The sequence below is a fragment of the Gobius niger genome (assembly GCF_951799975.1).
Source record: "Gobius niger genome assembly, chromosome: 4".
Classification (NCBI taxonomy): Eukaryota; Metazoa; Chordata; class Actinopteri; order Gobiiformes; family Gobiidae; genus Gobius; species Gobius niger.
This window is the reverse complement of record NC_136855.1, coordinates 3,814,883-3,828,858: the sequence shown is the minus strand read 5'-3', so window position 1 is coordinate 3,828,858 and position 13,976 is coordinate 3,814,883. Positions and strand designations below refer to the sequence as shown.

General features: G+C 43.8%; 1 protein-coding gene across 1 annotated transcript; it reads right to left on the bottom strand.

Annotated features, from left to right (window-relative positions):
* Positions 1-6,305: 6,305 nt before the first annotated feature.
* On the bottom strand, positions 6,306-13,736 carry LOC306962158 (retinaldehyde-binding protein 1-like). Its single transcript, XM_079555232.1, has 6 exons — positions 13,614-13,736; positions 13,176-13,380; positions 10,787-10,965; positions 8,085-8,243; positions 7,906-8,016; positions 6,306-6,464 (listed from the first exon to the last, which is right to left on the bottom strand). Exons 1-6 carry the CDS (start codon positions 13,725-13,727, stop codon positions 6,318-6,320), a joined length of 915 nt encoding a protein of 304 aa, XP_079411358.1. The 5' UTR covers positions 13,728-13,736; the 3' UTR covers positions 6,306-6,317.
* Between the last annotated feature and the right edge of the window lie 240 nt (positions 13,737-13,976).

Sequence of the window (13,976 nt, the reverse complement as noted above, 5' to 3'; positions counted from 1 at the left end):
TTTAAAGCTCTCCCTGGACCAACAGCATCAAGACTCGGATCTTAAGACACAAGTTTTTTCCAGTTCCTGCTTTCCATACGTTCATTTTCCGATACTCTACATTTTCTTTTTCCCGATCCCAGACCCCCCCCCCCCGACACCAGCCTCAGCCCGGCCCCGCCTCGCTCTTTGCACAGTGAGCGAGCGGATGTGTTGTTTCTTGTCCTGTGTTCTCGTCTTGTTGTGTATGGGCTGAGCGTTTAAATTTGAAGATTGAGTAACTGACCAAAACCCTACGTGTACAGAGATGTTCTGGATCTATATATATGACGGTGATGATATAAATGTAGATATTTAAAGGGACCAGGGGTGACACGTTAAGGCAATAAAGCGTATATAAATATATTTGACCAATCGTACTGTTTTCTCACGGGACCTTCTGGAAACACTTTCTCGGAGATGTGTGCCTCTGTTTCTCTCCCAGTCGTTGGTTCATATTTTCTTGTGAGTTGAACAATGAATTCCCTTCAAATGCAGTATGTTGTTTATGAGATATCCGGGCACACATGCGCTCACAGCCGCTCCAAAAACCTGGGAGACTGGAGATATTGTTGCAAATAAATTATTTTCTCAAAAGAAGTTCTGCCTGTGTGGTCTTTGTTTTCATCTGGAAAATTTACTCCAACGGTGTTCCATAGTATTAATATCTGTGGGAAATACTTTTACTTCATCTGAAAGAGGGTACTTTTCATCTGATTGACAGATCGAACTTTTTTTGAAAATATGTTCTTGTCTCGCGGTACAGCCTTAAGGCGAGACACTTCAGGTGAATAGGGAAAAAATTTAAATTTACAGATATCAATTTGAAACTTTTGCTGTAAATTACTGGCATAAATGTGAGAAAAAAAATACATTGCAAGTTTTCTGTCATTTTATCTTTTCATATAAGAACAAGGTGTTTTATGCCTAAAAATGCCCCAAATTTCCCATCTTTTCTGAATAATGGATAGAGCTACATTCAAATTTATTGTTTAATTTTATTGGTAAATGAGCTACCAAGATTTTTTCAGAGGGGATTTTGGATTTCTTGTTTAGTTTTAAAATAAGCTGTTTTTTAGTGGAAAAAATTGTAAAAATGTAATTTTCGCCTTATTTTTGAAATTCAAAACTCAATAAATGGGGCTTAGGGATTAAATAATAAAAAATCCCTCTAGAAAAATCTTCCAAATATTGTTCAGTCCAAGGCTGGAAAATTTGAAGTCTTTAGGTCCGACTGACGTAGACATAGTGTCGCCACAATGACAGAAAAATGTGTTTTGAGAAAAAGGCCCTTGAAATTGCATTCTCCCATATAAGTCTATGGGGGAACATTGAATCAGCGCAATATTTAAACATGTTATTGTGACGATTAGGTATATGTTTTGTTTCCGGGAGAAAGCTTGTATGTTCAGAGACCAATTTGGCCCAAAACCTGAAAACTGAAAAATTGAGTTTTGTCTCCCCTTAAAAGCTTTAGACCAAACTGACATTTGCCGTGGTCTTAATGATGCTCCAAGTACCTGGGCGTGAGACAAAAAGAAAAACTGAGTGAACCTGTTATTGAAAAGGACAGTTGAACTTTGCTTACTTGTTTTTTGTCTCACTCTTTTCTTCTTGTAGCATATTGAACTCGGAACCTTGTTAAGATCCAACCATAAGAAATGTACATTTTCTTACAGATTTGATCAGGACTGTACTTAAAGGTACACTGCGTAACATTTTGGACTATTCTGTCAGCAAAACAAAACATGCCCTTAATGACCAGCTCAACACAGAAAATGCTGTTACTGCAGTGTGTAATAAAAGAATGGACTTGGATGAGAAACTAAACTGTTTGAATCTCAAATTGTACTGCCTTTCGTCAAACGAGCTGGAGACGTACCCACTCCCGGTAAAGTTAACAGTCATATCTTGGGAGAGGTGAGCTTCATAAATGTTTGTACATTTATGAGGTATTTTTCAATGATGAAAATATCTGTCACAAAGTAAATGCTTTTATTTCAATTTTATTCATTGGGTACAATTCTACACGGCGTGGCTTTAAGTAAACGCTTGGGTAGTAACTGAATACTTGTAGTCAAAATACATATTTAAAATACTCGTTTCTCCGGTGCAATTCCCTTTTAATGTGAGGGTATTTAGAATACAGTGACTTTACTCAAATCTAAGGTATATATTGCTGTACTCAATCATTACATTCACTTCATAATATTACACATTAGTTGTAAAGAAAAGGAGCAGGGACATGTTAAGCTTTGTAATGCCTCACTTTTCAGAATGACAGATGGCTCTCCTCCCAAAACAAAGATTTTTTTTAAATGTTTTACTTCTCAGTTCATGCAAACATATGAGTGTTCGGTATTCTAAATACAATTTCAAAGTTTTCTCTCGTCATTTCCTTTCTGGTTCTGCTCCAGACACAAGGGCAGCTCTTCCAACAGCGCCCCCAAAAGGCCAAACAAAGTCACTGTCATAATAAGGCTGAAAGAAATGGCAAACTGTGAACACATTCTCAAACAAACTCTGGCACAAAAAAACATAAAAGTGGTGACTATAATGTCAGTTGAAAAGACTCTACAATCTGACATTTGTGGCAAAAGCTTTGTGTACTAAAGCCTTCAGAAGGGGGTGAACCAGAGCTGTTGTTCTGGTGACTGTCAGTGTTGTATAAGACTGTGGTGTTACTCCCTTTAACTGGGATGTTAGACATTATGTTTGCAAAGCTAGGAATGGGTTGGTCCACAACTATTTAAGATTCATGACTCCTCCCCTTTAATCCCTCAGATCAACCATTCACCCTCTGGTGCATCACAGGCCATGTTGTAATTGTTTTTGCTGGCGAATATCAGATTAAAACTTCATTAAAAGTTGTGTATGAGCCTAAAACTATATGACTAAAATGTCCAGATATTTTTGCCTGTTCCTTTAGTGACCTGTTCCTTTAGTGACCTGTTCCTTTACTGACCTGTTCCTTTACTGACCTGTTCCTTTAGTGACCTGTTCCTTTACTGACCTGTTCCTTTACTGACCTGTTCCTTTAGTGACCTGTTCCTTCAGTGACCTGTTCCTTCAGTGACCTGTTCCTTTAGTGACCTGTTCCTTTACTGACCTGTTCCTTTACTGACCTGTTCCTTTAGTGACCTGTTCCTTTAATGACCTGTTCCTTTAGTGACCTGTTCCTTTAGTGACCTGTTCCTTTACTGACCTGTTCCTTTAATGACCTGTTCCTTTAATGACCTGTTCCTTTAGTGACCTGTTCCTTTAGTGACATGTTCCTTTAATGACCTGTTCCTTTAGTGACCTGTGCCTTTAGTGACCTGTGCCTTTAGTGACCTGTTCCTTTAGTGACCTGTTCCTTTACTGACCTGTTCCTTTAGTGACCTGTGCCTTTAGTGACCTGTTCCTTTAGTGACCTGTTCCTTTAGTGACCTGTGCCTTTAGTGACCTGTTCCTTTAGTGACCTGTTCCTTTAATGACCTGTTCCTTTAATGACCTGTTCCTTTAGTGACCTGTTCCTTTAGTGACCTGTTCCTTTAGTGACCTGTTCCTTTAATGACCTGTTCCTTTAATGACCTGTTCCTTTAGTGGTCTGTTCCTTTAATGACCTGTTCCTTTAGTGACCTGTTCCTTTACTGACCTGTTCCTTTACTGACCTGTTCCTTTAGTGACCTGTTCCTTTAGTGACCTGTTCCTTTAATGACCTGTTCCTTTAATGACCTGTTCCTTTAGTGGTCTGTTCCTTTAATGACCTGTGCCTTTAGTGACCTGTTCCTTTACTGACCTGTTCCTTTACTGACCTGTTCCTTTAGTGACCTGTTCCTTTAGTGACCTGTTCCTTTAGTGACCTGTTCCTTTAGTGACCTGTTCCTTTAATGACCTGTTCCTTTACTGACCTGTTCCTTTAGTGGCCTGTTCCTTTACTGACCAGTTCCTTTATCTGATTTGATCATAACACTTATTCTACTGCATACTGAAATGTGTGTGTTTAAAAAGCTCTTTTGTGTTATTTATCTGAAGAAACTAAAAAGTGACTTTTTTTGTTCCCCCAAATTCACGTTTACACCAAACACATCATTAATAACAATAGGAGCCGACCAGCCCCACTCACTGTGACGACCTGCCCCGCACATGGGACACATTGTCACAGTGGATTTTCCTCTTAAAAACTATTGCAATAAGAAAAAAACAAATGTAAATCTACTTCAAGCCAAGGGTTTAAGCTTGATTCAATGTAAGTGTGTCTCTTGTGGGATGTTTTGTTGATGAACTGTGGACTCTACAAAAGAAAGCGTGACAACCAGCCCCAGTGTCCCCTAAACATGACCCTGTGACTGACGGGACATCTTCACCTCTGCAATGGGCCTGACCTCATGACACAAAAACTGTACTCAGTTTGTCAAGCCTGTTTCTGTTTGGAGATTTCTTTCTAAAGAATGTACCTGCCTGTATATATTTGGGGATTTTGACTTCTTATTCTGGCCTCACAGTGGGCAAAAGACAAACGAAGAGAAAATTACCCAAAGAAAATGTTTTATTAAATATGTCCGACACAGTGACTGCATTTCAAGGCACAGCATCATTTCTAATGTCACTCACTCACTGTCCAGCCTTTAGTACATCAGCTTTTATAGGCACATGCTCGGCTCTGGACTCAGTGTACACTTCTGTCAGTGGCAGCTGGTGGGAAGTAACTACATAAATGTGGTGAAAGTACAGCTTTTAATGAAATAATGACATTTGAGCTGAGAACAGAAAAAATGACACACATGTAACCACTTTTGCTGCAGTAGAAGGCTGCGCGGGCGAAGGAGAAACTGTCCAGTAATGCTGGTTTTACACATAACCACAACAAGTCTGAATAGCACACATCCACAGTCTGCTGAGGATCACCAATGATCACCGATCTTGGTGGAATTGGATGTTTCGGGGCGATGGTTTCATACGCTGTCACAAACTATTGCGACCTGTTGCCACCTGTTACAATTAATGGCACGGATTCTCACACACGGTCAGGAATGTGCACCGTGCTGCTGTGGGCCGCGTTCTGTCAGAAATCTGTCAAGAATGGGGAGATTGTGATGGTCTGCCGCTCAGCCACGTTCTGGTCACACTGTGCCCTCGCCCGACTCCTCTGGCCCCCTCTGGCTCCTCCACATTGAGGAGCCAACGTTCTACAACTTTTCTTCGGCATACTGCAGGTACGAAACGGCACAGTGTGGGTTTCTATCCATTTTGAGCGCAGGTAAGAAAGAACAATTATTTACACTACGAATGTTATCGCGCTGAATTACGAATCACCACTAATCATCACGAAAGGACTCGCTCTGTTGCAAACTCCATGAAACGAGAGTGAATCGTGACTATTAAAGAGGGGGTATAATGCTTTTTTCAATCACATAGCACCAGTCTCTAGCACAAAACAGTGATGACGAAACCTTCTGTTGGTCTGTAAATGCAGTAAATTAGAATAACTGCCTTGTATAAAATGTCTCTCTCAAAATGGCTGTAGTGAATGTCTTGAAATAGGCCTCTGTCTCTTTAAGAACCTCTGACCCTTTCCGACATGCCCCCTCCACACACTGTCTGTGGCATCAGCATCGGTTCTGCTGAGGAGCAGTGGTTGGTTACTCGGCTGGTGACGAAAGCTCGGAGGCGTCTCCAGGAGGTGGGGGCGTTCCTAGGAGGACTCAGGCAAACCTATCCCTAAAATGGCCGCCATCAGAGTTTTTACAGATTACTCAGAAATACGTGAATGTGCCAAGGCAACACATCAGGCATGTTTTTAATGAGGGAATGACATAATAACATGATGTAAAGCTTGGAAAAGTCGATTTTGCATAATACCCCCCCTTTAAGTAATGTTACAAATGTTACCAATGTCACCACTGACGGAAAAATGCCATCAGTGGCGCTTCATGCTTATGTGTAAAGCCAGCAATAAGGACAAAACATTTTGGACTAAACACAAAACACTTAATTGCAGACAGGCTTCAGCGGTGAAGGCAAATTGGGCTCTGAATAAGTGGTTTAAGGTGAATGGACCAAAAAAAGAGCACTTTCTGTAGAGGGCGGGCACCACCTTGTGACATCATCAAGTGGAAGCGAGCGTTCATGAGGGAACATTAGGACATGGCAGAGCTTCTTAACCCTCCGTCCCGTGCACTGCTCTACCACACTACACATTACTCTGGCTCTAAACGTGCCTTTCCTTCAGCTAACATGGCTGTTTACTCTCGTTCTATCCCCTTTGCTACGGCGACAGAGTTCTATCAAATCCCTACATGTCCGACTGAGCCGGGTCACAGAGCCGTGTCCTCGGAGCCGAACAGCTTGGAGGCGATGGTGCGACAGTCCGACACCGGCGCTTTCCCATCGAAGTCCGCGGGCAGGATCTCTGCGTCGAACTCCTTCAGGTACGAGTCCAGCTCCTCGCCGTGCACGAACACCTGCCGGACGGCACAAGAGGTTTCAGTCAGCTCTGCTGTAATGTGAAGGACAACAGAGGAGGTCGTTCTTTATTGTCCCCATAGAGACATGTGTCCTCCAGGATAATGGGCAGTATCACCTGCTGGTGGATTTACCTATTGTACATGTTTTAAATGGTGGGGGAAACTGGATTACCTGGTGGAAAAAGTACTAGAAGGAAAATGCTACTTGAGTACTGTGAGTACTGTGTAATGGTTTGAGTGTTTTTTAAGAGAGAGAAGAACTTTATTGTCACTGTATACAGCGGGAACCATATGTTTACACTTTATAAAAGACACATTTGCATTTTTTCTCACCGTCTGACATGAAACCAGAATAAACTTTTAGTTTAGGTGAATTAGAATTTAAAAATATATTTCTATTTGTCAAATGCCAGATGAATGAGAGATAGAATCTTCTACACAATTGTTTATTACTTTTTGCAAAACCAAAAGTTTCCACACATATCATTGCGTTGCCTTTAAAGTGTACATTTTGGGTCAAACATTTTGGATTTCCTTCCACAAGCTTCTCACAATAGTTGGAGGAGTTTTAGTCCATTCCTCCAAACAGAACTGGTGTAACTGAGACACATTTGTAGGCCACCTTGTGTGCCTATGCCTTTTCAGCTCTGCCCATACATTTTCAACTGGACTGAGATCAGGACTTTGTGACTACTGACATTTGGACCCATCTGTGCCCAAGCTTTAACTTCCTGGCCGATGTCTTGTGACGTTGCCCCAATATTTCCACATATTCTTCCCCATTGTCAGACAGGGAGAAAAAAATGCAAATGTGTCTTTTTATGAAGTGTATGTAAACATAATGGTTCCTTTCAGAGCAGGGGTGTCCAAACCTTTTTCATGGCGGGCCACATACTGAAGCTTACACGGGGTGAAGGACCCACCTTTATTTATGCTGAAAGCCTTCATGCCAGCTCTGTCTCACAATACAATGTTCGTTGTTAGGTTAGAAATGTGTAGAATTATTACATTTCAAATAAAAAGGACCATCTCTGATGATGTGTACCGATTCAGCAAGAAGACCGAGGCCTATGAAGGTTGGTCTGAGGGCCGCACTTTGGACAGCCCTGTTTTAAAGGTAGAACACCTAGAGCAGACATAGGGAGAACATGCAAATTCCACAGAAAGGCCAGGTGGGAATTGAACTCAAGACCTTCTAGCTGTGAGGCAAACGTGCTAACCACTCAGCCACTGTGCCGCCATTTATTAATGTTCTAGTAGTGACTTAAATTATGAGAGGGAAATAATGACCTTGTGGTGGTCTGGACCTTTGAAACGTCTCCTCCTTGTACCTGTGTGAGCTTTTGTCCCTGAGCCAAACTAACCAAGACTCGCTCTGAGCATTTCCAAACACGTTTGTAAAGATCTTAACAGCCCTGAGGACCTGCTGAGAGCGTACCCTCTCCAGGAGCTTGCTCTTCATGAAGGGCTTGACCACGTTGTAGGTGGTGGTGAAGTACCAGGGCTGATGCGTGACGTGGACAGCCTTGAAGCGCGCGGGGAACGAGTCCTGGACAGAGGAGACACATGTTAAAGCCCACGCTCCCCACAGCGCCCTCACTGACACCTCGGCCCGACCTGCAGCATGTCCACCATCTTCTTCAGCTCGTGGGGCTTGATGCCTGAGGCGTGCTGCATGCTGAAGCCCCGGAAGTTCTCGATGAGGACAAAGCCGTTTATCTGGGTCTCCTCATTCTCCAGAAGCTTCTCCAGGAGCACACAGTAGGCCCGAAGGATCTACACGGCACAACAACACACTGTCAGTGAGCACACTTCATCGCTGTGAACCCAGACCCTCAGACCCGCCCAGAAAGTCCTCAAAACTTCACAATTACTAAAGAATTATTTATGCTGAATTTTAGCTTCACTCCAAACCCGTGAGCTGGTTCTCCATATGCGTTTTGTCTGTTCTAAGTCTGAACTCCTATCTGGAAGCAGAGGGCAACACATCATACAAGTGGGCGTGGCCTAGCCGAGGGGGAAAACGCCTCTTTTAGAAATCAGGATTTTTCACTATTTTTAGCCGTTATCTGGCAGACCATAAACACATTTATCACACCCCGATAAAGCCAGGCCAAAATCGGGTTAATTTGGATGTTTATTCACAGCAACATTTTCAATTGACGCAAAAAACGGCACTTAAGCTAATGTGGCATGGCGCCTGTTGCACCTCCTCCCGCCAGCTGGTGGCGCCGCGGGTATATAAGCGCAATGCACTCACTCCTTCGTTCTCTGACGTCACTCACTTCCTGGTCCCGCCGGTGTTGGTGCGTTCCTCGCTCTTCCGAAGGACAGGTAGCGTTTGCTCTAGCTTCCCGAATTTAATGTAACTAATTACTGGCCCTAACTGGAGGTTTTGTGGTTTAGCTCCGCGTGGTAACGGTTCCACGATGTAGCCCCAGATGCTCCATGGGCAGGGATGGTGTGCGTCTGCTGTCATGGCTCCACACCCGTGTGTTGTGCCCTGCGTTCGATGGTACGTTTGGGGCAGAGTTTCACTATATTCCACCAGTAAGGCTAGGTGTTAACAGTTTTAATTAATTTACAGGTGATCTGGCCCGCGCTGGTGCGATGACGGCGCTGTCCTATATGTTGTTGCCTTGTCTTTTTAACCTTGTCTTTTAACCTGCTTTTAATCTGCTCCACTCACGGACTTTACTTTTGTTTTGAATACTGCCAAGTTGTGGTAGTGTATAAAATGTGCAAATGTAAATCTGTGTATCAACCGAACGTTTTACCAACGAAAGAGAAACAAAGTAACTTATTGAAGCAGAATATATAATAGTAAATAAAACATGTATTTTTGCTAAGCTTGGACTCTGCCTGTGTCTATCATAAACGAACCTGCGTGCCTTAAGGTCCGGAGCCTTCTCTCCGGTGGCGTTGTCAATATTTGTTAAAAGTAGTTTATTTTGGCGGAGATATTTATTTATAAATCGCCATAACCGCTCGTCTTGCTACACTAACATTAGCATAGCGCTATATTAATCCCATAGGCCATGTTTGGAGCGGTTTTCCCTCATATAGACTCTTCTTCTTATTGGACAAAGAATGCTTGTTTGAGGACATTTCTAACTGGTTCTAGCATAATAAAGTAACACGGCCAATGGGACAAGTGCAATTTTATCACAACATTGGCAAAGAAATCAACCTGTTTAATAATATGAGTAAAACTAAACCTTATCTGGTCAAAACAACTCAATCTTAAGATATGATGCTCAATTTGAGACAATTTAAGTCTTCGTGATATGCATTTTTTGGAGTGCAGAAAGACCTGGTCCAGAGCGATAACCACTGTGCCACCACCATTTCCTTTTAGCATTACTACTACTACTACTACTACTACCACCACCACCATGACACCACTATACAATTACTACTACTACCACCACCACCATGACACCACTATACAATTACTACTACCACCACCACCACCATGACACCACTATACAATTACTACTACTACCACCACCACCATGACACCACTATACAATTACTACTACCACCGCTGCGCCACCACAATTTCCTTTTACCACTACTACTACCACTATACAATTACTACTACTACTATACAATTACTACTACTACTATACAATTACTACTACCACTATACAATTACTACTACCACTATACAATTACTACTACCACCACCACCATGACACCACTATACAATTACTACTACTACTATACAATTACTACTACTATACAATTACTACTACCACTATACAATTACTACTACCACTATACAATTACTACTACCACCACCACCATGACACCACTATACAATTACTACTACCACTATACAGTTACTACTACTACTATACAATTACTACTACCACTATACAGTTACTACTACTACTATACAATTACTACTACCACTATACAGTTACTACTACTACTATACAATTACTACTACCACTATACAGTTACTACTACTACTATAGAATTACTACTACCACTATACAGTTACTACTACTACTATACAATTACTACTACCACTATACAGTTACTACTACTACTATACAATTACTACTACCACTATACAGTTACTACTACTACTATACAATTACTACTACCACTATACAGTTACTACTACCACCACCACCGCCACCATGGCTACTACTGCCAGCACTGAGAATGACTCATGCATGTGCAGTGACATTATCCATAACTGTTGAATGGAGTGCCTGTGATGATATGCTTGTTTCACATTTGGATAGTTTTGTAACAACACAATGCCCTGATGCCCTTCCTGTGTCATGTTCGTGGTGCTGTAGTACCTCGTCGAAGGTGATCTCCTCCAGGTCCCACTGGTCGATGTTGAAGAGTAGGACCACCCGTCCATACTTGTCTCTGCTGGGGAGGACCACGGGGTAGCCCGCCTCGATAGTGCTGCGGACCGCCTCAGGGGTCAGGTTCTCAAACAGCTCCGGGTACTCCTTCCTGAAGCGCACATAGCCTGCACAGGAGCACAGCCGACTATGATGTATACAGGTATTTAAAACTTCACTCTAATGTTAACGTGATCAGATTAGCATAGAGTAGAGAATATTGAAATGCTGCAGAAGGGTTACAGTGCAGTAGAATGATGTTCAGATGTCAATGAGGGGACACTGAAGGAAAATAAAAGGGAGCAGTCAGTGAGGGAGACAGCGTCACTCGCCACAGCCAAAGTGGGTTGGCAGGTGCTAATTTCAAGCCCGGTTAACAACCTTTGTTTCTGTCGCCCGACACACTGCCTCACTTAGCATACTCCATGCATTCTGTATTTGTCCATGTAAACAGTTAACTCATTTGTGGATATCAGGCAGATGAGCGACCTCGTACTCCCTCACAGCACTAACCAAGTCCATTCCCTGGGAAGGCCGGACTGACTGTAACATCACATAAAGTTGACATACTAACAAACACATTCCATGTTGGCTCTGACTTTGAATATGTTGCCTTATATCATTAAACCTGAGAACTTTGTTTCTGGACAGGTTGCATGACGACACTTGCATTCTTCTGCATGTGGGGCGTTCGCTGCACTAAGCGTGGGACTGACAAAGAACACACAATGGGTCTCTGTCTCCTGCTCCAATTAACCTCCAGTGTGTGATCTGTGAGGCCTGCGAGGCCTGTGAGGCCCACAATCGCTCACATGAGAGCAACCCATGGTGGACAATGACCAGACAAGACACTATCCTAGCTTCAGATCCATACACACAGGTGATAATGTTTCTACTCCCACTGCAGTGCTGCAGGTTGGGTGAGCGGTTGTAGTTGGTTGGTTGTTGGGTGGTAGTTGGTTGGTTGTAATTGGGTTATTGGCTAGTTGGTTGTAGTTAGATGGGTGGTCGTAGTTTGTTGGTTGTCGTTGGTTGGTTGGTTGGTTGTAGTTAGGTGGGTGGTGGTTGGTTGGTTCTAGTTAGGTGGGTGGTGGTTGGTTGTAGTTAGGTTGTTCTAGTTAGGTGGGTTGTTGCGTGGTGGTTGGTTGGTTGGTTGGTTGGTTCTAGTTAGGTGGGTGGTGGTTGGTTGTAGTTGGGTTGTATGTTGCTTCTAGTTAGGTGGGTTGTTGCGTGGTGGTTGGTTGGTTGTAGTTGGGTGGGTGGTTGGTTGTTGGGTAGTGGTTAGTTGGTTGGTTTTAGTTGGGTAGTTGGTTGCTTGTAGCTAGGTGGGTGGTCGTAGTTGGTTGGTTATTGCTGGGTGGTTGGTTGGTTCTAGCTAGGTGGGTTGTTGGTTGTTGGTTGGTTGGTTGGTTGGTTGTTGGGTGGTGGTTGGTTGGTTGTAGGGTTGTTGTTTGGTTGTAGCTAGGTGCGTGGTGGCAGTTGGTTGGTTTTCGTTGGGTGGTTGGTTGGTTCTAGCTAGGTGGAAGGTGGTTGGTTGTAGTTGGGTTGTTGGTTGGTTCTAGTTAGGTGGGTTGTAGTTGGGTGGGTGGTGGTTGGTTGGTTGGTTGGTTTGTTTTAGTTGGGTAGATGGTTGTTTGTAGCTAGGTGGGTGGTGGTTGGTTGGTTGGTTGGTTTTAGTTGGGGAGTTGGTTGCTTGTAGCTAGGTGGGTGGTCGTAGTTGGTTGGTTATTGCTGGGTAGTCTGTTGGTTCTAGCTAGGTGGGTTGTTGGTTGGTTGTTGGGTGGTGGTGGTTGGTTGTAGTTGGGTTATTGGTTGGTTGGTTGATTGTTGGGTGGTGGTTGGTTGGTTGTAGTTGGGTTGTTGGTTGGTTGATTGTAGCTAGGTGGGTGGTCGTAGTTGGTTGGGTGGTTGGTTGGTTGAAGTTGCTACAGGGCTAGCAGTCACAATAGCAGCTTTAATGATATCCAAACTATTCTGAGGCTCTCGTTCCCAGCTCGAACACAGGGTTCAAAGTGAGGCCCCATCTGGGCACAATGAGGCTCTGTGAGAGCCGGGCGCCCTCTGGTCCTAATTAATGAAGTCCACTCCATTAACCTCCATCTACTTTCTCCGCGTGCCACTCTCACTGACATAAAACAACAACGAGGATTAAAATGGCACAAATTGCACAGATTTTCCAAACCAAATACAAATGGAGTAAATGCTCGACACATGACACATCGTCCAAAGCACTTCACAGTGGGAAAGACTCTTTGTAAATGAGAAACATGTCACATAACCAGAAACAGTGCTTATTAGATGATCCAGGGGGAGTTCATGACTGTGAGCTCAGCCTCACCCTTCAGGAGCTCGTGGGCTCGCTGCACGTCAAACTTCCTGGCACGGAGGAAGCGCAGCAGCAGAGCGTCCGGTTTGTCTCCGAATCCCTCCAGCAGCAGTTTGGACAGCTCCTCCCCCTCGGACGCCCTGTCACGCATCAGCTTCCTCAGCTCTTTCAGACAGGACGCCCGCCTCTCCGCCGTCTCGTTCAGCTCGTCCTTCGCCTGAGGGAACAACCAGGAGCTGACAGCTTTACACAGTCACAACGAAATGGACATGGTTCAGACACAATCTGCTCAGTTTGTGTCTGAATGAAAACACATGACAAGTCAAGACTAAATAAAGAAGATCCATACTATTACCAGATCTCTCCCATTACTATGGTTACCACAAACCTATGGAAGTGTGAGACATCTGTGATGTAATGACAACAGTGTGAGTGTGAGCAGATACTTGCCTTCTGCACAGTGTGGGGGGGCAGTTTGGGGCAGGGCCCGAACACGGGGCCGTGGTCCTTCACAGTCAGGTGCTCCAGCTTGGACCTCATGTTCTGCTCCTCCTCAGACACCATCCGAAATGAGCCAGTCTGCACACACAGGAGTGAGGACATCATTCAGCAGGTCCACCAAACACCTGACCCCCCGCTCTGACCCCTCGCTCTGACCCCTCGCTCTGACCCCTCGCTTTACAGTGACGCGTGGGTCAATGTAAACTACCCGCACCGACTGACGTTTTCAACGAACCCGCCGGCAACTCGGGCCGCAAATTTTTTTTTGTGGCCAACCCACTTCTTGACCCACATTTTTTTTGTACTAGACTA